Source organism: Hordeum vulgare, chromosome 2H, assembly GCF_904849725.1.
Source record: "Hordeum vulgare subsp. vulgare chromosome 2H, MorexV3_pseudomolecules_assembly, whole genome shotgun sequence".
Lineage (NCBI taxonomy): Eukaryota > Viridiplantae > Streptophyta > Magnoliopsida > Poales > Poaceae > Hordeum > Hordeum vulgare.
In genome coordinates this window covers 454,165,406-454,186,727 of record NC_058519.1, presented here as the reverse complement: position 1 = coordinate 454,186,727, position 21,322 = coordinate 454,165,406, and the positions used below count along the sequence as shown (strand labels likewise).

Genomic DNA, 21,322 nt, shown 5'->3' with positions numbered 1-21,322 from the left:
TTATCCACACATGCATTACTGTTTCCTGTTAATATGATTATAGCATGAACAATAGACGATTATCATGAACAAGGAAATATGATAATAACCATTTTATTATTGCCTCTATGGCATATTTCCAACAGTATAATCCTGCATAAGATAAGGTGGAGGAAGATGATGAACATCAAGAAAAAAAACTATGGAGGAGGATGGAGAAGACCCTATTGATGAATTGGATAAAGCAAATTTCACTAACAAGGGCTCCTCTACCTCTAAGAAAATGAATTGAAAGATGCTTTGTGTTTTTGCACTTGAGTTCCATCCACCCTCACTCTTGGATTGTTCTCATGAACAACTCATTGAGGAGACCAAGAACAAATCCCATGTTGTTATTGAGCAACACAGTCCTAACCCAATTGGTGTGATGATGCAATATGAAGAAGATCAACTATCTACACACTTGGATTACTGCTCTGCACAACTTAGTAAATTTGAAATGGTCGATCCTGAAGGAGAAGAGGAGAATCTTCTCCCTAAAATGAAGTGGACCCTTGAAGAACTTGTTGCACCTATTGGCCATGTGAAGAGATCCTTGCTAGAGACCATGGAAAAAAGCAGAATCTCAGAAGAAGAAGATTTGCAATGTGGAACAATTTGGAAAATGGGGGCTTGTGTTGTCCAACAAAAGTGTTACTAGGCATCATGGAAATATCAAGATTATGGATAAAGCTATTGCTTACCTCCAGAAAGAGAATTTGGAAGCCCCTGCCTCATTTCAAGGTAAATCCTTTGCCACTATTGATACTACTATCATTGCTGATCAAATGGATAAAATCGACTTGCATGTGGGGGAAAATTGACATTGAACAGTTAACCATTATCAATGATATTGTTGATAGAGAGAAAAATATATGTCTTTAGTTCTCTCACCAAAATCCTGAGATTGTCTTGCGAGTTGGCTTATATGTCCCCTCCCAAACTGGATATGGGGGATCTCCCCCATATGGTGTTACTACTACTTCTGGTTCAGGGGCAGTGTCGAACCAGACAGTTCTAACCCCAGTTTTACATACTAAGAGTATGTCTTGTGGCTTGTTTCACCCCTTCAAAATTAAATGGTAGGTGCCTTTTGGGATATTCGTGGTCTAGGGCGGCATGGTAAAATTTAGTGCATGGAGGAGTTTATTAATAAAAATTCAATGGATTTTGTTGGTTTCTTTGGAACCAAGAGGGAAACACATTGATGATAACTTTATTAAAAAGATTGCTAGTAGGAAGAATTTCACATGGCATCAACAACCAACCCAGAATACTGTTGTGGTATCCTTGTGGGCATGAATAATGATCCTTATGAAGTGATTGGTTTTACCAATAGAAAATTATGTGTTGTTACTATAGTACAAAATAAATATGATAAAAACGTATGGCAATTTGTTGTTGTTTATGGCTCTCCTTATGATGAGCTCAAATTAGAGTTCATTGCAGAATTGCATGATATTATGTCTGATATTTCTTATCCTATGATTTTGGGTGGTGATTTTAATCTAATTATACTTGTTACACATAAGAACAATGGTAATATTAATCATTCATTTTCTTTCATGTTTAATGATTGGATCAACAAATGGGCTTTGATGGAGATTAATGTAGCTAATAGAAAATATACTTGGAGTAATAATCAAGACGATCCCATCTTTGCTGCGATTGATAGTGTCTTTGTCTCCCCTACCTGGGATACAATGTTTCATCTATCTGTTCTAACTACCTTACCTAGGATTGGTGTGACCACACTCCTTTAATTCTATACACGGGGGCTCGGAGGGTTACCTCCCCAAAAATGTTTCGCTTTGAAAAGTGGTGGCTGGATCAGCCTCACTTTAAACAATTTTTTACTACTGTGTGGAACACTCCAGTTTATGGGAGAGCGACGATTGATGTTTGGCTTACCAAAACTAAACTCTTGAGAAAAAAGATTAAAGGGTGGAGTGCTAACACTGAAACTGCTATTAAGAAAAATAAAAGGAACCTTATTTAGGAATTTTACATATTAGATGTATTTTTAGAGACTAACCATGTTACCGAGGCTGATCACATGAAAGAGATAAAAAAGACCTAGATGACATTATGCGAAAAGAAGAGACTGACTTGTGGCAGAGAGCGAGAGATCGTAAAATCAAAGATGGAGACAAAACAACGCATACTTTCATGCCTTGGCTAACCACAGACACCGTAAAAACCATATATCGGAATTAAATGGAGGATCGGGTCATGTGTCTACCACACCTGATATGCTGGAGGTAGCTATATCCTTCTATAAAATTTATTTGGGTATGAGGAGAAACATGGCATTCATCTTGGCCTTCCTTCTAAGAGGAAGATGAATTAATTACCGCGTAAGAAAATGAAGTGCTTCAGAAAAAATATTCATAGGAGGAAATCAAAGAGGCTGACTTTGGTTCCTACCCACATGGTGCCACGAAACCTGATGGTCTCTAATTCCTCTTTTATCACACCTTTTAGGAGTTAATAAAAAAAGATTTCATGGCGATGGTCCGAGATTTGGAAGATGGTAAACTAGACATCCATAGACTAAATTTCGCGCTAATTATTTTGATTCCTAAAGAACCTAATGCCAAGGACATGAAGAATTTTAGTCCTACCAGCCTCAGCTACTGTGTGGCCAAGATTTTTTACCAAAGCTATGACTACTAGATTTTCTCCTATTAGTAATAGAATGATTTCTCCTAATCAAACAACATTTATCAAGTGTTGTTCTAGCTCGCGAAGTTATTCACTAGGTTAAGAAATCTAAATCTCCTGGGCTTGTGATCAAACTAAATTACGAGAAGGCATACGACATAGTGAGTTGGGACTTCCTTTTCAAGATGTTGGAATCTAGGGGATTTGTAGGAAAATGGATCTCTTATATTAAAACTACTTGTTACAAAGTACTTTTAGTGTTCGGATCAACGATACCAATGGACCTTATTTCATGGGTGGGAAAGGTATCAAACAAGGAGACCCCTTCTCCCCCCTTCTTTTCAACTTAGTGGTGGATGTCGTTTCTAAGATGCTAGTTAAAACCTCTAAACATGGCCTGATCACGGGCCTCCTCCCTCAGGTGATCCCTGGTGGAGTGATTAGCCTGCAATATGCACATGATACTCTACTCTTCCTAGAGGACTCATATGAGAAAGCTAGGAATTTTAAATGGACCCTTTCTTGCTTTGAAAACCTATCTGGTATGAAAATCAACTTTCATAAGAGTGATTTGTTGACTAGTAACATAAATGAAGATAGATAAAAAAATCCAAGATTTTCTGTTGTAAACTTTGTGCTTTTCCTATTAAGTACTTGGGAGTGCCTCTGCACTATGACAAATTGAGGAGAGAATTATACAAAATATCATTGCTAGGATTGTGAAAAACATCTCTGGTTGGTTGGGTAGATATCTAACATATAGATGTAAATTGATCTTGCTATGTGCCTGCATTGTTAGTATCCCTGCCTACCTGATGGTTATACTGAAATTTCCTAAATGGACAATCAATGCCATTAACTCCGAGATGGCACATTTCTTTTGGGGGGAATATAGGTGATCAACATAAATACCACCTAGCCAATTGGGGGTTGGTTTCTCGGATACTAACAATGTCCCTTTTGGCCTCTTGGGGGAAACGTTTCTTTAACGACAATGACAGTGATTGGAAAAAGCTGGTTGCTTATAAGTACAATGTGCACTCCCCAAATATCTTATGGTCCAAACAACATTTTGGCTCTCCCTTTTGGAAGAGTGTGACTTGGGCCCTTAATGCTTCCAAACCTTTCTATTTGTGGAAGAATGGTATGGGGGATTGCATTAGTTTCTCGCATGACACTTGGATTGGGGTTTGTTTCCCTAAAAACTAAATTCTCGGAGCTGTTTGAGATTTGCAATCAAACAGAATTCTCAGTTTCCGAGGTGTGGGATGGGGCTACCCTTAAACTTTCTTTTAGGCGATGTGTTGACCAAAGAGGGATGCTAAAATGGATGCAACTCATTGAACACTTAATGAAATTTCCTTTGTTTGACACTCATGGTATCCTAGTGTGGAGCTTAGAAGTAAATGGGGTTTACTCAGTTAAATCCTTTTACAACAACATTAACTTTGGAGGTGTAGTCTCCCCCCATTGGCGATACTCTTTGAAAAGCGCTGTGCCCTCAAAACATTCATGTTTTTCTGTGGCTCTGTGTCTACAATAAAACTTTAACTAGAGATAACCTAACAAAAAGAAGACATGTGAATGACTTATCATGTTTGTTTTGCAGTGAGAAAGAATCTGTTCAACATCTTTTTTTTCTTGGTTGTGTTAATGCTAGATGCTTCATCAATAAAAATGGGGCCCGGGTGGGGGCGACCCCTTTCCCCTTTCTTTCAAAAAAATAAAATGTCAAGCAATAGACAATGAATGCATAATACCTTGCTTTAAACAAACCAAAAAATCCAGCAGAATTGCTGCAGTATAATTAATTCACTTGGCGCCTTACAAGGGGTCACCGACATGAAAAATGAAACTATTCTTGAATTGTGAACTGTTGTTGACTAATAAATCAGTAAATCACTAGAGAGGCAACTCGGCATTGGGATCAGTCTGAGCATTGAGGTGGTGTACAAGGAACAGCCTTGCACGGTTAACGGCTGCAAAGTAGAGACAGATGTGCTCCTCGAGGTCTGCGAGCTGGCGTAGCAGGCTAGGATGGTTCTTCCTCAGCTGCCGCACCACCTCTTCGATGGTGTGGTGCTGCCCCCTCCCGCGCTCAAGCCCTAGCCTTACCAAGATCTTGTCACTCTCGACGGTGGCGTGGAGCCTGCCCACCAGCCGTTCAATGGTGTCAACGTCATTGTTGAGCACATAGGCGCCCCTGGCCGCGGCGTCAAGCCGGTCCATGTGTTGCTGCAGGCGTTTCATCCAAGCTGGGGTTGAGCAGCAGGAGCCACCCGACGCTGCGCAGGCAGGAGCCGCGGCCAACAGCGCGGTAATGGCGTGGGTGGCGATGACGAGGCCGGCGATCGCAGCCCCCGTCGCGCAGGCGACGAGGCAGATGCCAGACCCGCGCGTCGCGCACCGCAACAGCCGGCGCCTACGCCGGGCTTTGAGGAGGCGGAGGTCGAGATGGGTTTTGAGGCCAGCAAAGCTCCGATGCATGCCCTGGAAGCTGGCCGCGGGGGGCAGGAACGGGTTGGGTATTTTGTCGAACAGGAGGAAGGCGTCGAACGCGCAGTCGCAGTGCGGCACGGCGAGCGGCGCCGCGTGCGGGATCAGCGCGAGAACGTCCGTGACGGGCCCGTACAGCGCCCGCGCACGGCGCAGCGCCCGGCGGAGGAAGAGGCAGTGCAGCGAGGCGTGGTGCGTGCTGCGGAGGTAGTCCGCGGCGAGGCGGGTGAGCTCGGTGTCGGGCGCGTCCCGGAGCGCGCGGTCCACCACCGCGTCCTCCGGACGGAGCACGCCGGCGAGGGTGGCCCTGTCCTCCTCGTCCTCGTCTTGGTCGCCGCCGTCAACCCGTTGGCCATCCACGATGACGTGGATCTTGCCCCAGATCTCGTTGTAGGAGCTGGTCTGGATGGCGAGCGTGTACTCCTGGCTGAGGTTGATGGTCGCTCCCGACCCCGAGACGGGGCTGCTCCCCCACCCGCCCGCTGCCGCCGCCGCACCACCGCCGATCCTCCTGCCGCCGCTACCGGGAGTCGTGCTCGAGCTCGTGCTCGCATTTGCGCTACTGGTGTTAGCGCCCGCGTTGGAGCAGGCAGCCTCGTCGTCTTCCTCTCCGTCGTCCGTGTCCCGGTCCCGGCGCTCCCACGGCCGCATCGCTGGCATGCTTCTGCTCTCGAGTCTCGGCTCGTCGGTGCGCAGGGAGCGCAAGCAACGAGCAGAAACGACGCAAGCAAGCAAGTTATAAAGCGCGTGGGGGCCGGAGGTGGAGGAGTACTGGAGTACTTGCCACTGGTGTGCGTCGAAAGCCAACGGCCAACGCCCAACGGGGACGAAGACGTTTGACTCCCAATAGATCCAACGGCCCCCGCTCGTGGTCTTGTGCGGCATCGTGCGGCTCTCAGGCGTGCGCCGCTTGCTACGGTTGCAGGCGTGGGCCGCGTGATAGCCGCGCGCTCGCGGTAGTTGAAGCGGAGACGGAACAGCAGTCCCGTACTACTGAAGTCTCTCGTGTCGTCTCTGTGTATCTGGGTGTGAGGGACAACCGGAGAAGACGAGCGCCAGAGATGATAAGGGCGGCGTCTCCACGGCCTCCGTCCGCCGTGCAGCTACGCAGCTGCGGCCGCGCAGCCGCCTCCTCCTCCTCCGCGCGCCCCTTCAGGACCAGGGGGAGCGATGGTAGAGTCGCGGCGACAAGTGGGAGGAGGAGGAGGAGCACCATCTCCTGTGTCGCGTCTGACGACAGGGAGGGGCCCCGCGGCGCAGCGCCTCCGTCTCCGGCTCCGGCTCCCACGGCTCCTTCCGACGGATCGATACAGCTCTATTCCCAGATCGAGAAGTAGGTGGTCGATAATTCCCGTCGTCCCTATCTGTTCACCAGACTCTTAGACTAACATTTTGCTGCGGCGGCGGTTGGCGCGCAGGGTGATCACGGAGGCGGCGAAGCAGTCCAACCAGGGCTGGAGCTCCACCGGAGATTGGACGGAAATCGAGGTACCTTTCGGTAGGCTCTCACCTCTATTGCGAATTGCGACTGGCTTCTGTCTGTGTTTAGTTGGATTGATCCCTGGTGATTGCTTCTAGGGGGCGTGGGTGTTGAGGCCCAAGTCCTCGGAGCCCGCGTTTGTCGTTCATTTCATTGGTGGGATTTTCGTCGGGGCCGCGCCGCAGGTCACGTACCGCTACTTCCTCGAGCGTCTCGCAGACAAGTACGTTCATAAGCAATGTCTAATGATTCAAATTTACTTCATCCAACATATGCTTACTGTGTTCAACGGATAAATTACTGAGATTCTTTGAAGGCGGAGTGACATTTGATTTGTAAATACTCAGTATCCTCTAGTTCCAAAAGAAATATGCAATTTCATGTTTGAAATACACCGGTGAGGCGACAATCTCATAAGGCCAACTCTAACTGATCCTCTATCCGGCGTTAGAGGAGGGAGGGTAAATGCGGTTTTTCTCCTCTAACCGGCACCCAGCCGATCCCCTAAACCGACCACCACCACCACCACAACAACAACAACAACAACAACAACAACAACAAAAAAGCCTTCAGTCCCAAACAAGTTGGGGTAGGCTAGAGGTGAAACCCATAAGATCTCGCGACCAATTCATGGTTATGGCACATGGATAGCAAGCTTCCACACACCCCTACCATGGCTAGTTCTTTGGTGATGCCCCCTAAACCGAATAGCGGAGGCTAATTTATCCTCTGGCGCCTATCCCACGCCTATATTTACTCCGCCGCTACCGCTCGGAGGAAAAAATTCTCTCCCCTCCGCTGCCTCACCCACCCAGCTCACGTGGCGCATACACACACACACACACACACACACCCCCCCCCCCCCCCCCGCAACACCCACCACCGCAGACATTTTGTAGGCTCCGCCGAGGTCCTTGCCCCCGGATTTGTGCTTCTCTCGTGGTGTTGCCGGTGCACAATTAGTAGATCTTCCGCGCCGGATTTGGCACATCCGGCATCCGGCCGTCGGCGGCGACCCCTTTGCCATGGATTGACCCGGTACCAAACCGCACAACCCCAACAACGCCTCTGTGCCGCATGCAGGTATGGCCTCCTCTAGCCGCTCGGATCTCACTCGTCGGAGGTTTGCCAGTAAAGACGCCCAACCGCTGGTCGGGCTTGACACTGGCCCAGTAGCTCGTCGGCTCCCTGTTGCCGGTCATAAAGTGCGACGACTGCCCGTGGTAGGTGGTGCGCCGCGTTTCCACCATGCAGGAACACCCCGGATGGGTGTTTTTCAAGTGCAAAAAAGACGGGGTGAGTGTTTCTTTTGATTAGGCTGTACTTCGGATTTGGCGCCGTTTGTGGCTCATTGCTTGCTCAAATTTGTGTGTAGGATGGATGCAAGTTTTGGTATTGGGAAGAAGATTATATCGATCTATTGATAGCGAGAAATTTGATAGATGTTCGTGCTATCCTCTCTACAGTAGAGACTAGAGATGAGACTAAATGCGACACAATATCAAATTCACCGGAACCGAAGAAGAAAAAAGTGTGCAAGCTTGAGGAACCGAAGAAGAAAAAAGTGACAATGAAGACAGAGAGAAAATATTAATCCAACTAGTGGGAGCAGTTATGGAAGTTGGATATCAATTAAAGTGTCTAATTGTGGTTCTTGTTTTCTTTGGTTTCGTTCTCATAGCGAATAATCGGTAAATTATGTGCTCCAATGTATCGAAATGTCGTTCAATGAAATAAAGATGCAATGAAATTTGTTTTGGTGGCCGAAAATGAAATGGAAATGAAATAAAATAAATACTTCGTTATATTTAGGGGATCAGCTAGGTCCAGCCAGAACTTAGTGGAGTGTGTTAGAGTTATAATATAAGTCATGTACTCTTTGTATTTATCCCAACATATAAGGGGTTTTCTGCATATAGTCCACCACCTGTACGTGTATATATACTGGCCTATGGCCTCATGGGAATACAAGTTGCTTTCCTAACATGGTATTAGAGCCTAGGTTCTTTTTCGCACGCGCAACTCGTGCTCTTCCCGATCCAATCTTCTAACACAGCCGCCGACGCAGTTTCTCCTCCCGTCCTGCCTCGGTCTCGCTGGATCTTGTCTCCAGGATCCTCCCGTTGCGAGGCAGCTCGATCTCGCGCCTTCCCGCCGATCCAGTCGCCCGAGCCGCCCCGCTGATCCAGTCGCCCCTCCTCGATCCGCAATGCGCCGCCAGGACCGATCCAGTCGCCCCTCCTCGATCTGCAACGCGCCGCCAGGACCGATCCAGTCGCCCCGCGACCCTGCCGTGTTGTTCCGTTGACCGCGACCCTAGCGTGTTGTCCCAGGGATTCCGTTGCCTGATTTTGCGATCGGGATTCGCCTCCGCGCCTTGATCTGATCCAGCCGACGCGGTTTCCACTGCCGACGCGGCCTCCAGATCCAGTCTCGCCCTCTGCTGTCGACGCGGTTTCCTCCCGTTGACTGATTTCCTTTACTAAAAAAAAAGAAAAAAAATGTCCACTGCATCTGGCTATGTTGTTGTCCCTCGCTGTTCGGTGATCTTCGATGGTACCAACTACACCGAGTTCACTGGCTTCATGCGCATTCACATGCGTGGCATCCATCTCTGGGGAGTTCTCTCTGGCGAGGTCTGTTGTCCGCCACGTCCGGTTCCTCCCGTGGCTCCCACTCCTCCGACTCCACCGGTTCTTCCCGCGGATGCTCCTCAGGCTGCGAAGGATGCGGCTAAGGTTGCTGATGAGGCTGCTATTCATGCTTATGATGAGAAGGTTTTAACTTATGAGGAGGCTCTTCAGGTGTATCATGGTGCTCTGTCTGTTTACACCCAGTGGCTTGATGATGATGCCCGTGCTGCAGCTGTTCTCACTGCCAGTGTTCTGCCTCAGTTTGCCTCTGAGTTTCTGGGCCTTCCTACTGTCTTTGAGATGTGGACTCGCCTTCGTCAGTGCTATGAGCTCTCTGGTGATGCTTTATACCTCTCTGTGGTTCGTCAGGAGCATGCTCTTCAGCAGGGTGACTCTACTGTTGATGACTTCTATGCACAGAGTTCTGCTATCTGGCGCCAGCTTGATTCTCTTCGCAGTGCAGGTTGTCGTAGTTGCCCCTGTTGCCAGGCTGTCCAGGACGATTTGGAGTTTCATCGCGTCTACGAGTTCCTGTCTAGGCTCCGTAAGGAGTTTGAGCCTCGCCGTGCTCAGTTGTTTGCTCGTGGCCGTATTTCTCTCATGGAGGCGCTTTCTGAGATTCGTGCTGAGGAGACTCGCTTACGTGGTGCTAGTTTGCTGGAGGTTCCCTCGGTGCTCGCTACTCGGGCTCTTTCTACGCCACCTCCTGCACTGACCCCTTCTCGCTCGAGTGCTCCGCCGCTCTTGCCCACTCCTTCCGGAGGCTCAGGTCGCCCCCGTCCACATTATGGCTACTGCAACAATGATGGTCATATTGAGTCCAACTGCTACACGAAGAAGAAACACTTGCGCAAGGCGCGATCATCATCTACAGCGACTTCGTCATCTACCTCGACAGCTTCAGCCATCACTTTGGTCGAGCAGGATATTCTGAGGCTTAAGCGTCTGCTCGTTGCTTCAGGTTCTTCCTCGACGGGTACTGCTGGTTCTGTGACTGAGGCTTCCCGCATTGAGCAACCACCTTCTACACAGTCAGGTACATCCCCATGGGTTCTGGACTCTGGAGCTTCTTTTTATATGACTTCTAATTCTTCCACTCTGTCCTCTCTTCGATCGCTTGATTCTCCTGTTCATGTCCTCACCGCTGATGGTACTCCCCTTCCTGTCGTTAGTAGAGGCACTCTTACTACTCCTTTTTATTCTGTTCCTGATGTTGCTCATATTCCTCGACTTACCATGAATCTGTTTTCCGCTGGTCAACTTGCTGATTCTGGTTGTCGTGTCATCCTTGACCTTGACTCTTGTTCTGTCCAGGACCGTCGTATGCACACTCTGGTTGGGGCTGGTCCTCGCCGCCGTGATTCCGAGGGTCTATGGGAGTTGGACTGGCTTCATGTTCCTTCCGCTGCCCACTTTATCGCCAGTTCTTCCGCTTTGGTCGCCTCGGCTACTGGTTCCTTCCAGCAGTGGCATCATCGACTTGGTCATCTGTGTGGTTCTCGTTTGTCGTCGTTAGTTCGTCGAGGTCTTCTGGAGTCTGTCTCAGGAGATGCCTCTTTAGAGTGTCAGGGTTGTCGTCTTGGCAAGCAGATTCAGTTACCATATCCACATAGTGAGTCAGTGTCTAAGCGTCCTTTTGATTTAGTTCATTCCGATGTATGGGGTCCGGCTCCCTTCGCTTCGAAAGGGGGTCATAAATACTATATTATTTTCATAGATGACTTCTCTCGTTACACATGGCTTTATTTCATGACTTCTCGTAGTGAGGTGTTGTCCATTTATAAGTGTTTTGCTGCCATGGTTCATACTCAATTCTCTTCTCCCATTCGTGTTTTCCGTGCTGACTCCGCTGGCAAGTATATCTCTAAGATGTTGCGTGGTGTTCTTGCTGAGCAAGGGACTCTCTCTTAATTCTCTTGTCCTGGTGCTCACGCTCAGAATGGTGTGGCTGAGCGCAAGCATCGTCATCTTCTTGAGACGGCTCGTGCATTGATGATTGTTGCCTCTCTCCCGCCTCATTTTTGGGCTGAGGCCGTCTCCACTTCCACCTATCTTATCAATTTCCAACCTTCCGCTGCTCTACATGGTGGTGTTCCTTTCGAGCGTCTTTTTGATCGTTCTCCCAATTATTCGATGGTTCGCTTGTTTGGTTGTGTTTGCTATGTTCTTCTTGCCCCCCCCCCCCCCCGTGAACACACCAAACTGACCGCTCAGTCTATTCAGTGTGTCTTCTTAGGCTATAGTGATGAGCATAAGGGCTATCGTTGTTGGGATCCTATCGGTCGTCGGATGCGTATCTCTCGGGATGTGACTTTCGATGAGTCTCGTCCCTTCTACCCACGCCCATCTTCCTCGACCTTTTCAGTGGAGGATATCTCTTTCCTCACTTTTCCTGACACACCTATCACACCCGTCGAGCCTTTGCCTATTCGTTCCGCTCCCTCTGCTTCTCCACCTCCAGTCGATTTGTCGCCACCATCTTCCACGGTCTCCTCGTCTAGCATGTCACCGGATTCTACACCTTCATCTCCGGTGACTTCTTCGTCGCCACTCCCCGATTCTACCTTGGCGATTTCTCCTCCCATTGTTCCATCTTTTCCTCAGTGTTACACTTGTCGTTCACGTTCTGTGGATGCCTCTGTGGATGTGTCGTCATCCTCGTCTCAGCCTACTTATGGCTTGCGTTCTCGTCCTCGTCCGCCTGTTGATCGCTTTGGATTTTCCACCGCTGGTGCTGCTGTTCTTGAGCCTACTACTTATCATCAGGCTGTTGTTCATCCTGAATGGCAGTTTGCGATGGCAGAGGAGATTGCTGCTCTTGAATGCACTGGTACGTGGGATCTTGTTTCCCTTCCTCCCGGAGTCCGTCCCATCACTTGTAAGTGGGTCTACAAGGTTAAGACTCGCTCCGATGGTTCTCTTGAGCGTCACAAAGCTCGTCTTGTGGCTCGTGGTTTTCAGCAGGAGCATGGTCGTGATTATGACGAGACTTTTGCTCTTGTGGCTCATATGACCACTCTTCGTACACTTCTTGCCGTGGCCTCTACACGCCACTGGTCTATCTCTCAGCTTGATGTTAAGAATGCTTTTCTTAATGGTGAGCTGCGTGAGGAGGTGTACATGCAGTCATCACCTGGGTATTCTGTTCGTGATGGCATGGTATGTCGTCTTCGTCGCTCTCTCTATGGCCTTAAGCAAGCCCCCCGCGCCTGGTTTGAGCGTTTTGCCTCTGTGGTGACTGCCGCTGGTTTTTCACCCAGTGTTCATGATCCAGCATTGTTTATTCACCTTTCTCCTCGTGGTCGGACTCTTCTTCTTCTCTATGTTGATGACATGGTCATCACTGGGGATGACCCCGAGTATATTGCCTTTGTTAAGGCCTGTCTTAGTGAGCAGTTCCTTATGTCTGATCTTGGACCTCTTCGCTACTTTCTTCGGATTGAAGTTTCTTCTACCTCTGATGGCTTCTTTATATCCCAGGAAAAGTATATCCAGGATCTTCTTGCTCTTGCTGCTCTTACTGATTAGCGCATTGTTGAGACTCCTATGGAGCTCAATGTTCACCTCTGTGCTACTGATGGTGATCAGCGCATTGTTCAGACTCCTATGGAGCTCAATGTTCACCTCTGTGCTACTGATGGTGATCCCCTGCCTGACCCGACGCGTTATAGTCATCTTGTTGGCAGTCTTGTTTACCTAGCTGTCACTCGTCCGGATATCTCTTATCCGGTTCATATTCTGAGTCAGTTCGTCTCTGCTCCCACATCGGTTCACTATAGTCATCTCCTCCGTGTTCTCCGATATCTTAGGGGCACGATCTCTCACCGTCTATTCTTTCCTCGCTCCAGTTCCTTACAGCTTCAGGCGTATTCGGATGCTACGTAGGCTAGTGATCCTTCAGATCGCCGTTCATTTTCTGCTTACTGTGTTTTTCTTGGTGGTTCTCTCATTGCCTGAAAGACGAAGAAACAGATTGCAATTTCCCGTTCGAGTGCAGAGGCTGAGTTGCGAGCGATGGCTCTTTTGACGGCAGAGCTGACTTGGTTACGGTGGTTACTTCAGGATTTTGTTGTTTCTGTCACTACACCGACTCTGCTCTTATCTGACAGTACAGTTGCTATTAGCATTGCGCGCGACCCTATGAAGCATGAGCTCACCAAGCATATTGGCGTTGATGCTTTCTATGTGCGCGCTGCTGTGCAGGATCAGGTTATTGCTCTTCAGTATGTGCCTTCCGAGTTACAGTTGGCGGATTTCCTGACGAAGGCCCAGACTAGAGCACAACATGGCTTTTATCTCTCCAAACTCAATGTTGTTCATCCACCATGAGTTTGAGGGGGGTGTTAGAGTTATAATATAAGTCATGTACTCTTTGTATTTATCCCAACATATAAGGGGTTTCTTGCATATAGTCCACCACCTGTACGTGTATATATACTGGCCTATGGCCTCATGGGAATACAAGTTGCTTTCCTAACAGAGTGAAGATACTCCATAAGGATTTATTCCGCTGGATCCTCCTTTATTTTTAGGGGATCAGTTACAAAATGCCCTAAGACATTGAACTCCAGTTACCTCATGTCATGGTGTAATTCTGAACTGCTTCTAGTACTAGCTGTATACTTTCTCTTGATATTCTACATTGAGCTCTTGATATCCTACATCAGCAGTTATTGTTTGCTGTATACTTTCTCTTGGCTTGGTATCCTATTTCTACAAATGCTGATTTATCAGTTTCAAATTCAGGGGAGCTTTGGTTATTGCAACACCATATGCTAGTGGCTTTGATCATTTCTTCATCGCAGATCAAGTTCAGTTTAAGTTTGACAGGTGCTTGAGAAACTTGGTAGAACCTGTAAGTAGTACACTTCAACTACGAACTCAAGGTTTTGTCCACCATTCTAAGTGTGTGAAATTTTATTTAGGTAAATGACCTTCCCACATTTGGTGTTGGACACTCATTGGGATCAGTCATCCATCTTCTGATTGGTAAGAGTTTGGCATGGATTGAGCTAAAATTTATCTGCTGGTTGTCTATGAAGTAACACTCACTCAACCATGGACCTCCCCTTTGTTCTTCAATTGATTGTGCATTATGTGGCTTATGCTCCTTCCTGTACCAGGATCAAGATATGCTGTGCAGCGAAGTGGAAACATACTGATGTCATTCAATAACAAGGTACGTTAATATGACACATAGTTTTTTCAGTCTACCCGTCCTTCCCTATGAATTTTCCGTAAGTTTAGACTTTAGAGTGTAGGGGCATAGACATTCGACCTGAAATCCTTTTTCTGGCAATAGTTTGAAACTGTTCATAAGTTACGCTGATACTCCAGATTTAGTCATTTTACTTGACAACGTTGTCCTGCGTATTTTGTGCTGGCTAGTCATCCATCAAGAGATACAAATTCCAAACTTAAGTGAGAAGGTTTCTGTGATGAGTTACTTAAACATGGCATGCAAATCTTAGTGCTACAAACCACTTCACGTCAGATGGCATATCTTTTTCGTACTTATAATCAATGAAGGTGGTGCCAAGTATTTTTGTTTTTCTCAATCTGTCATTCTTTAAAACCCTGCCACTCAAATTTAAAAAAAAAGACTGACTGTAATATTTCTATTATTCCTTTGCAGGAAGCAAGCCTGGCGATTCCATTATTTTCACCTGTCATCGTTCCCATGGCACAGAGTTTTGGCCCAATATTATCCCAGCTGACATCATCTCCAACAATTCGTTTTGGGGTATGACGTGTTCCTGTTTTTCATGTCAGTTTTTTCTTGAATGTCTAAGGAATTACATACTCCCTCCGTCCCAAAATAAGTGACTCAACTTTACACTAACTTTGTACTAACATATTGAGTCACTTATTTTGGGACAGAGGGAGTACATTGCAATGCTTTATTTCCATGTTTACACTGTCAATTGCCACCTCGTCATCACTGTATTGTTTTGGTGATCCACTGCCTATTTTGCTATCTGCATCTCATATGGACAAGCTCCATGAACCTTTTTAAGTAGCTGTTTCTTGATATAAACAGCTATTTAAGCAAAATACTTACTTGTATGTGTATCCATGCATGCCTTGCAAGTGTGAGTGACTTTCATCCGACACATATACTAACATATTACATAGAGTTTGCATATACTGATTCATCCAGCTTCATCATGGCCGCATACCGCTGTATTTTTGTCTTTTGAGTAAATTTGACTCTGAACCACATAGTTGCCGCCCTGTATCAGTTTGAATCAGATTTATTTTTTGTGACACATGAACCAGATTTAAGCACCAAAAATCTCAAGTACTGAGCCCACAAGTCAGGCCGATGTGGCAGCGACTAAGATGCCACGTTACCCAACATGAAGAGGTGTTTGAACATTCTTCTATTGAAGAGTTGTTGAGATGCAAATTCAAAGGGATAGTTGTAAGTAGGGCCACATTAAACACATTTTATCTAAAGCTGCATCATACGTGACGCCCACGTTCACAAATGGATGCCAACTCACTGTGGCAAGTAAAGCAAATCTTTTGGCCTGCGGATCATATGCTAAAGCTGGTTAAAACTGGAATTTTGGCTTTTGGATCTGGTTCAGTGTGTCATAAAAAAATAAATCTGGTTCAAACTGTCACGGTGCAAAAAATGTGGTTCAAACTGGAATTTACTCTCTTCTTATAATGATACGGTTCCGAATACTTTTGCACTACGGGGTAACTTTCTGATTTTTTCCCCTGCAAATCTACACCATTGTGACCTGGTCCTACCAGATGGATGGCTTATATATATTTTTCTTTTTTCAGCTAATGTGACAATTTCTACAGAGCCCCCCAATTAGCAGAAAATAAAACATAGCCCAAACTTCTTGAATAGATAATTTTTTAGTTGTTATGGTTTATGTATTGCACAACTTTTAGTGTGACAGTCTCCTCCTATATTCTGGACTTATGATGACCTTATATTTGTTTTGAGTAAAGCTAACTTTTCTTCATTGCTGTGAAGGCCATCGTATTAAGGAAGTACAAGAATAGCATATGCTAACACATGAAGTCTAAACAATTAACAAGAAATCAATAATATTATAATAAGCATGATGGTGTATCATTTCAGCTATTTTCTTAAATATTTTTATTGGTGCCACACTCCCAAATACAGAACACATGTTGCTTTTTCACATTAGGAATAGTTGGGTAGATGTCATGTCATTCCCTCTTTCTAAACGTTTGAGCTAAACTGATCATAATTCTTACACGACAGGCTGAAGCGGCTATTAAGCAAATTGAGAATCTAGGCCCTCCTGTTGTTAAGCAGCTTCTTCCCTTAATTCAACAACTTCCTCCACTGTATATGGACTTAGTAAAGGGCCGAGAAGACTTCATTCCAAAACCAGAGGAGACACGCCGGCTAGTATGTTACACTTTTCTGTTATAGCATTTGAACTGTTTGCATTACATTTAGGTTAGGTAGTGAAAAAGTATATAGTAAGTCCCTTCTAACATGATGCTTTTTATTAACTTTATTTGTACTTCATAGAAATAAGTAAATTACATCACGTAGAGATGAAATTTGCTAACATTATTTCGTAATGTCTCCGGGGTTGTATGACACTGGAGGCATCCTTATCAGTAGCTGTCGATTTGCAAAAAAAAAATTCGAGAAAGCGCAAAAGACTTTTGCGGTTCATTGTATTGAAAAGAAGGGGTTTAGTACAATCCTCCTAGGAGGCATATTTACAAGGTGAACACATGCACACTAGTGGACGTCCCATGTCTGTGGCAAGATGGCCCGGAGCCCCAAGGCGCCCGCTCTGGCCCATAGGCCGGCCTCCTCCTTAATCGTAGCAGTAAGCACAAGAAGTTTTGCGATTGCCCGAGCTGTCGATTTGCAATTGCGAATTATCTGACAAAACATTAAATTTTGTTATCTTAGCAGTAAGCACAAGAAGTTTTGTTTACAACAATGTACAATGTAGGCCACATGTATAGTCTCCAGAAACTTTTAGAAGGAATCAACAATTCTCCAAATTGATAGTTCTAATTTTAGCATTTGTCTAATATACAATATCCAGAAGTTTAAGTTGGACATTTTGTTAAGTCTGAAACTTTGAATTTTATTTTTAGTAAACTACATTATTATGTTGTAAGTAGATGTTTGAACTCGTCATTTTACAATTGCTATATACTCCCTCCGTACCGAAATATAAGTCTTTTAAGATATTTTACTAGATGTCTACATACGAAGCAAAATGAGTGAATCTATACTTTAAAGTATGTCTATATACATCCGTATGTAGCCCATTAGTGAAACCTCTAGAAAGACTTATATTTAGGAACGGAGGGAGTACTTGCTAATTCACCACTCTTTTGGGCAGATAAAATCCTACTACGGAATATCTCGAAATCTCCTTATAAAGTTCGAAGATGATCAAATTGATGAAACCTCCATCATTGCACAAGTACTAAGCTCTGAATCTGCCATTAGCTCACTGCTTGATATGTCGATTCGTTCACTTCCTGGGGATCATGGCCTTCCATTACAACAGGTACTTTTTTTCCCTGTCGGGATTCAGAGAAGTACTGTTTTGGATTGCTCGACAAGGCCATGTATTATATACGAAATATTTAATAGTTCTACCGAAGATTAGAAGACAATGTATGAGTTGCGGTTCTTGTTTCAGCAAACTAATTGTGTGTTGTTGATTCAGGTACTTCCTGACGTTCCACCAGGAATGGCTGATGCAGTGAGCCGTGGAGGTGAACTCCTGGCAAATCTTACAACAGGCACACCATGGGAGGCTGTTGCTAAGGAGGTAGGTACCACTTTTGGCACCGACTCTGGCGTTCTGCGAACACAGGTCCCTGAGGATGTCAATGCACTTGTGGATGTAATTGCTTCATGGGTAGCTTCAAACTCTGGCCCAAAACTACTTCGTTCATGACTACCCACAATGCTTGGGGATGTAAATAATAGTGTAGAACCACGAGGTTTACTGACCACTGAGGAATTATGAGTAATGGAAATTTTGGATTGCATGTCAGGGCTATTTTTAATGGCCGAGATTCATACTGTCCAGGGAAACCAAATATGAGGGGTATGCAGGAGTATTATAAGAACATTGAAGATAAATTAAAACAACTTTCAATGTCATATACAATTCATTATGCTCGCGCTGCTAATTGTTATGAAAATATCTTGTCGCCTTGTTGTTTATTTATTTTTTGTTTTGTAGCAATTGCACGTGTACAAATGCATGCTTCTGTGCCGAGATATACTGCCTGACGTGTGTATTATCTATGGTTGTCATTCTTAGTATGTGTGATGTGTTTTTTTGTTTTGAAAATGCATTAATCTCTGTTGTGCTAACGGTTGATTGGCAAGAATGCCAACTGGAGCACTGCGCCAGCTCATGCAGAGGAAGGCTGCACAGCTAAATCTACCTCTAGGGGCGCTGACGAACAAGTCACCTTACCACAGTGGCAAAGGTAAGAATAATTTCCTCACTCATGAGATCTTATTTTTGGCTTGCAGTAACGATGGTAAAGGTTGTACATTTATAAGATCCTTGAGTTAGAACATCTATCCTCATTGAGTGTGATCTCTTGATTATGATTAGAGGTTTTGAAACCCACGGTAAGGTTTAAACTGTGCGATATTAGGAAGATATTTGTTGCGAGATCACGGTCGAACTAGACTGAATAAACCTGTTTTGTGTTACTCCCTCTGTACCGAAATGTTCAGCTATTCCAGCGACATATATTTCGGTACAGAGGGAGTAGATGCCATCTCTGATTTGTTGATGTTGAGTACTAAATAGGAGTTGCTTAATGTTAGTAGATTTGGCATAATAATGATACCAGTGTTAAATTATTCATACTCCCTCCGTCCCAAAATTCTTGTCTTAGATTTGTCTTGATATGAATGTATCTAGTCATGTTTCGGTATTTAGATACATTCATTTCTAGACAAACATGAGACAAGAATTTTGGGACGGAGGGAATATTATTTATGCTAAACACACAGTTAGAAAGTTTAGTGGTCAAGTGCTAGATAGCAGGTCTTTCCTCGGAGGTACATGTAAGGGCAAACTCACACCAGTTCATAGCGCATTTACATCAACAGATACTAGGAATCCACATAAACAACAAAAAGACATGCAACTGAGAAATGTCAGTGATACGGTTCAGATGCAATCCTTCTTCAATCAATGATAGGTAAGACAAGATTGCCCATTGAAAAATCAAAGTTATAGCGGTACTATGTATACTAAATTGGAAGCAGATTTTGTAATAATTTAAGTGTAGATACCAAGTGGGAAACCTCAGTTAAGGTGTAATTAATCATCAAAAAACCTTTCAGTTGACGTGCCAAATAACATTTAAAAAAATCATTACCACTGCAGATATACTCCCTCCGTCTCATAATGTAAGGCTAGTGTTAAAAAACGTCTTACATTATGGGACAGGGGGAGCACTTTCCAATTTAGGGTCAGGTTTTTGGGGCATATAGCCGATTGTGAAAATAAGCCGATTGTGAAAATAAGCCGATTGGAAAGGCGAGGAGGAGATCAACGGTGGACACTGTCTCCTGCCGTGGTCTCGGGTCTGTATGCCTACTGACAAGGGGGGCTGGGGATTCTGAATTTGCACCTGTTCGGCGTCGCGCTTCGATGCCGCTGGCCATGGCTGAGATGGTCGGACTCACCGCGGCCTTGGTCCCTTATCCCAGACCAGGAGGACACCGAGGCTATGGCTCTCTTCCGGGCCGGCGCCCAGATCATCCTGGGTCGGGGTGATAGGGCACTCTTCTGGCATGATTGTTGGCTGCCAGGCGGACTCTCCGTACCTGAAGCTGCCCCAGCTCTCGCCTCCTTTGCCCGTCTGTCCAGCATCACAGTCGGGCAGGCCCTGGCGAACAACCGCTGGGTCCGTGACATCAGAGGTGGCCTCTCCGCGCCGGCCTTGGCGCAATATCTCCGGCTTTGGGATATGGTCGCCGCCACATCGCTGGCCCCGGGGCAGCAAGACGCTGTCATCTGGTGCCTCTAGGAGGGGGGCAAATTCTCCACCAGCTCTGCCTACCGGCTCTTCTTTGCGGCTAACATTGATTTTGGCCGTGCTTCTGCAATTTGGAAGGCCAAGGCTCCTCCTAGGCTCAGGTTTTTCATGTGGCTGGTGGTTCACGGCCGTTGTCTGACCGCAGACAACCTCGAACGCCGGGGATGGCCTAATCATGGCACCTACGCCTTGTGCAGTCTTGCTCCGGAATCATGCAGCCACCTCTTCGTGCACTGCTCCTTTACAACGGAGGTTTGGCAGCGCTTCCGGACCTGGGTGGGTGTACCCTTTCCGACCCTTGCTGCCGACGACAAGGGTACGGAGGACTGGTGGCTTCGCGCGAGGAATGCAGCCCCGGAACGGTTTAAGAGGGAATTTGATGCGGTGGTGATTCTGGTGCACTGGCGTCTCTGGAAGGAGCGTAATGCTCGTATCTTTGATGGCGTCGCATCGTCTCCGGACAGGGTGGTCGAAGCGATCATTGAGGATCTGCGATCCTGGCGTGAGGCAGGCTGCTTCGCCACCATCATAGCCTTTTAGATGGCGTGCTCGCGTTGTGCTTGTGCTACAGCAGCAGGTCTGGGTCATGGCTTGCTTGCCTTGCCGGTAGGGGCTCTCTGTTTTATGGCGTTCTGGTTTCAGGCACTTGGCCTCGAGGCTTCGTTGTGGCACTTGCCCTGTTTGTACACCTGGCGGTCATTGCCGTTCTGTAACCGTTCTTTCTAATCTTAATAAAGATCGGCTTCGGCCTTTCGAGAACTGGCCCTCAAGCTATCTGCTTGTACTGGTGTTCTAAATTCAATCAATGTCAATAGCAAAACATAACAACTTGACAAATGTTCATGTCCGGTTTACGGTTCTCCGCAGGCTAAATATTTTACCTGTATATAAATGGTTTCGTGATTCAGCTAACATGAGTTCCCACATGATGCTACGTGGCAGTATTTAGAATCACAAAAAAAGGTGTTGTTATAGTGAAAAA

The 21,322-nt window shown here is 46.1% G+C and overlaps 3 protein-coding genes across 3 annotated transcripts; 2 read left to right on the top strand and 1 right to left on the bottom strand.

Moving 5' to 3' along the window:
- Nucleotides 1-4,447: 4,447 nt before the first annotated feature.
- LOC123426627 (UPF0496 protein At3g19330-like) lies at nucleotides 4,448-6,063 on the bottom strand. The gene has a single exon (XM_045110485.1). The coding sequence runs from the start codon at nucleotides 6,061-6,063 to the stop codon at nucleotides 4,585-4,587; it is 1,479 nt and encodes a 492-aa protein (XP_044966420.1). The 3' UTR covers nucleotides 4,448-4,584.
- An 84-nt stretch (nucleotides 6,064-6,147) lies between these two features.
- Nucleotides 6,148-18,318, top strand: LOC123426628. The gene is made up of 10 exons (XM_045110486.1): nucleotides 6,148-6,511; nucleotides 6,597-6,666; nucleotides 6,757-6,881; nucleotides 14,038-14,146; nucleotides 14,217-14,280; nucleotides 14,415-14,470; nucleotides 14,927-15,034; nucleotides 16,544-16,693; nucleotides 17,658-17,828; nucleotides 17,991-18,318. Exons 1-10 carry the CDS (start codon nucleotides 6,240-6,242, stop codon nucleotides 18,222-18,224), a joined length of 1,359 nt encoding a protein of 452 aa, XP_044966421.1. The 5' UTR covers nucleotides 6,148-6,239; the 3' UTR covers nucleotides 18,225-18,318.
- Nucleotides 18,319-18,572: 254 nt separating this feature from the next.
- Nucleotides 18,573-21,099, top strand: LOC123426629. Its single transcript, XM_045110487.1, has 2 exons — nucleotides 18,573-18,768; nucleotides 20,012-21,099. Exons 1-2 carry the CDS (start codon nucleotides 18,666-18,668, stop codon nucleotides 20,329-20,331), a joined length of 423 nt encoding a protein of 140 aa, XP_044966422.1. The 5' UTR covers nucleotides 18,573-18,665; the 3' UTR covers nucleotides 20,332-21,099.
- The last annotated feature ends 223 nt before the right edge of the window (nucleotides 21,100-21,322 follow it).

What these genes read in the sequence shown, in the direction of transcription:
- LOC123426627 (XM_045110485.1), bottom strand. Translation starts at nt 6,063, where the DNA reads ATGCCGCACAAGACCACGAGCGGGGGCCGTTGGATCTATTGGGAGTCA.
- LOC123426628 (XM_045110486.1), top strand. Translation starts at nt 6,240, where the DNA reads ATGATAAGGGCGGCGTCTCCACGGCCTCCGTCCGCCGTGCAGCTACGC. An exon ending in CTCTATTCCCAGATCGAGAA is followed by an intron (nt 6,512 to 6,596) that starts GTAGGTGGTCGA and finishes GTTGGCGCGCAG; the next exon opens with GGTGATCACGGAGGCGGCGA. An exon ending in AGTCATCCATCTTCTGATTG is followed by an intron (nt 14,281 to 14,414) that starts GTAAGAGTTTGG and finishes TTCCTGTACCAG; the next exon opens with GATCAAGATATGCTGTGCAG.
- LOC123426629 (XM_045110487.1), top strand. Translation starts at nt 18,666, where the DNA reads ATGCCAACTGGAGCACTGCGCCAGCTCATGCAGAGGAAGGCTGCACAG. An exon ending in ACCTTACCACAGTGGCAAAG is followed by an intron (nt 18,769 to 20,011) that starts GTAAGAATAATT and finishes CCCTTATCCCAG; the next exon opens with ACCAGGAGGACACCGAGGCT.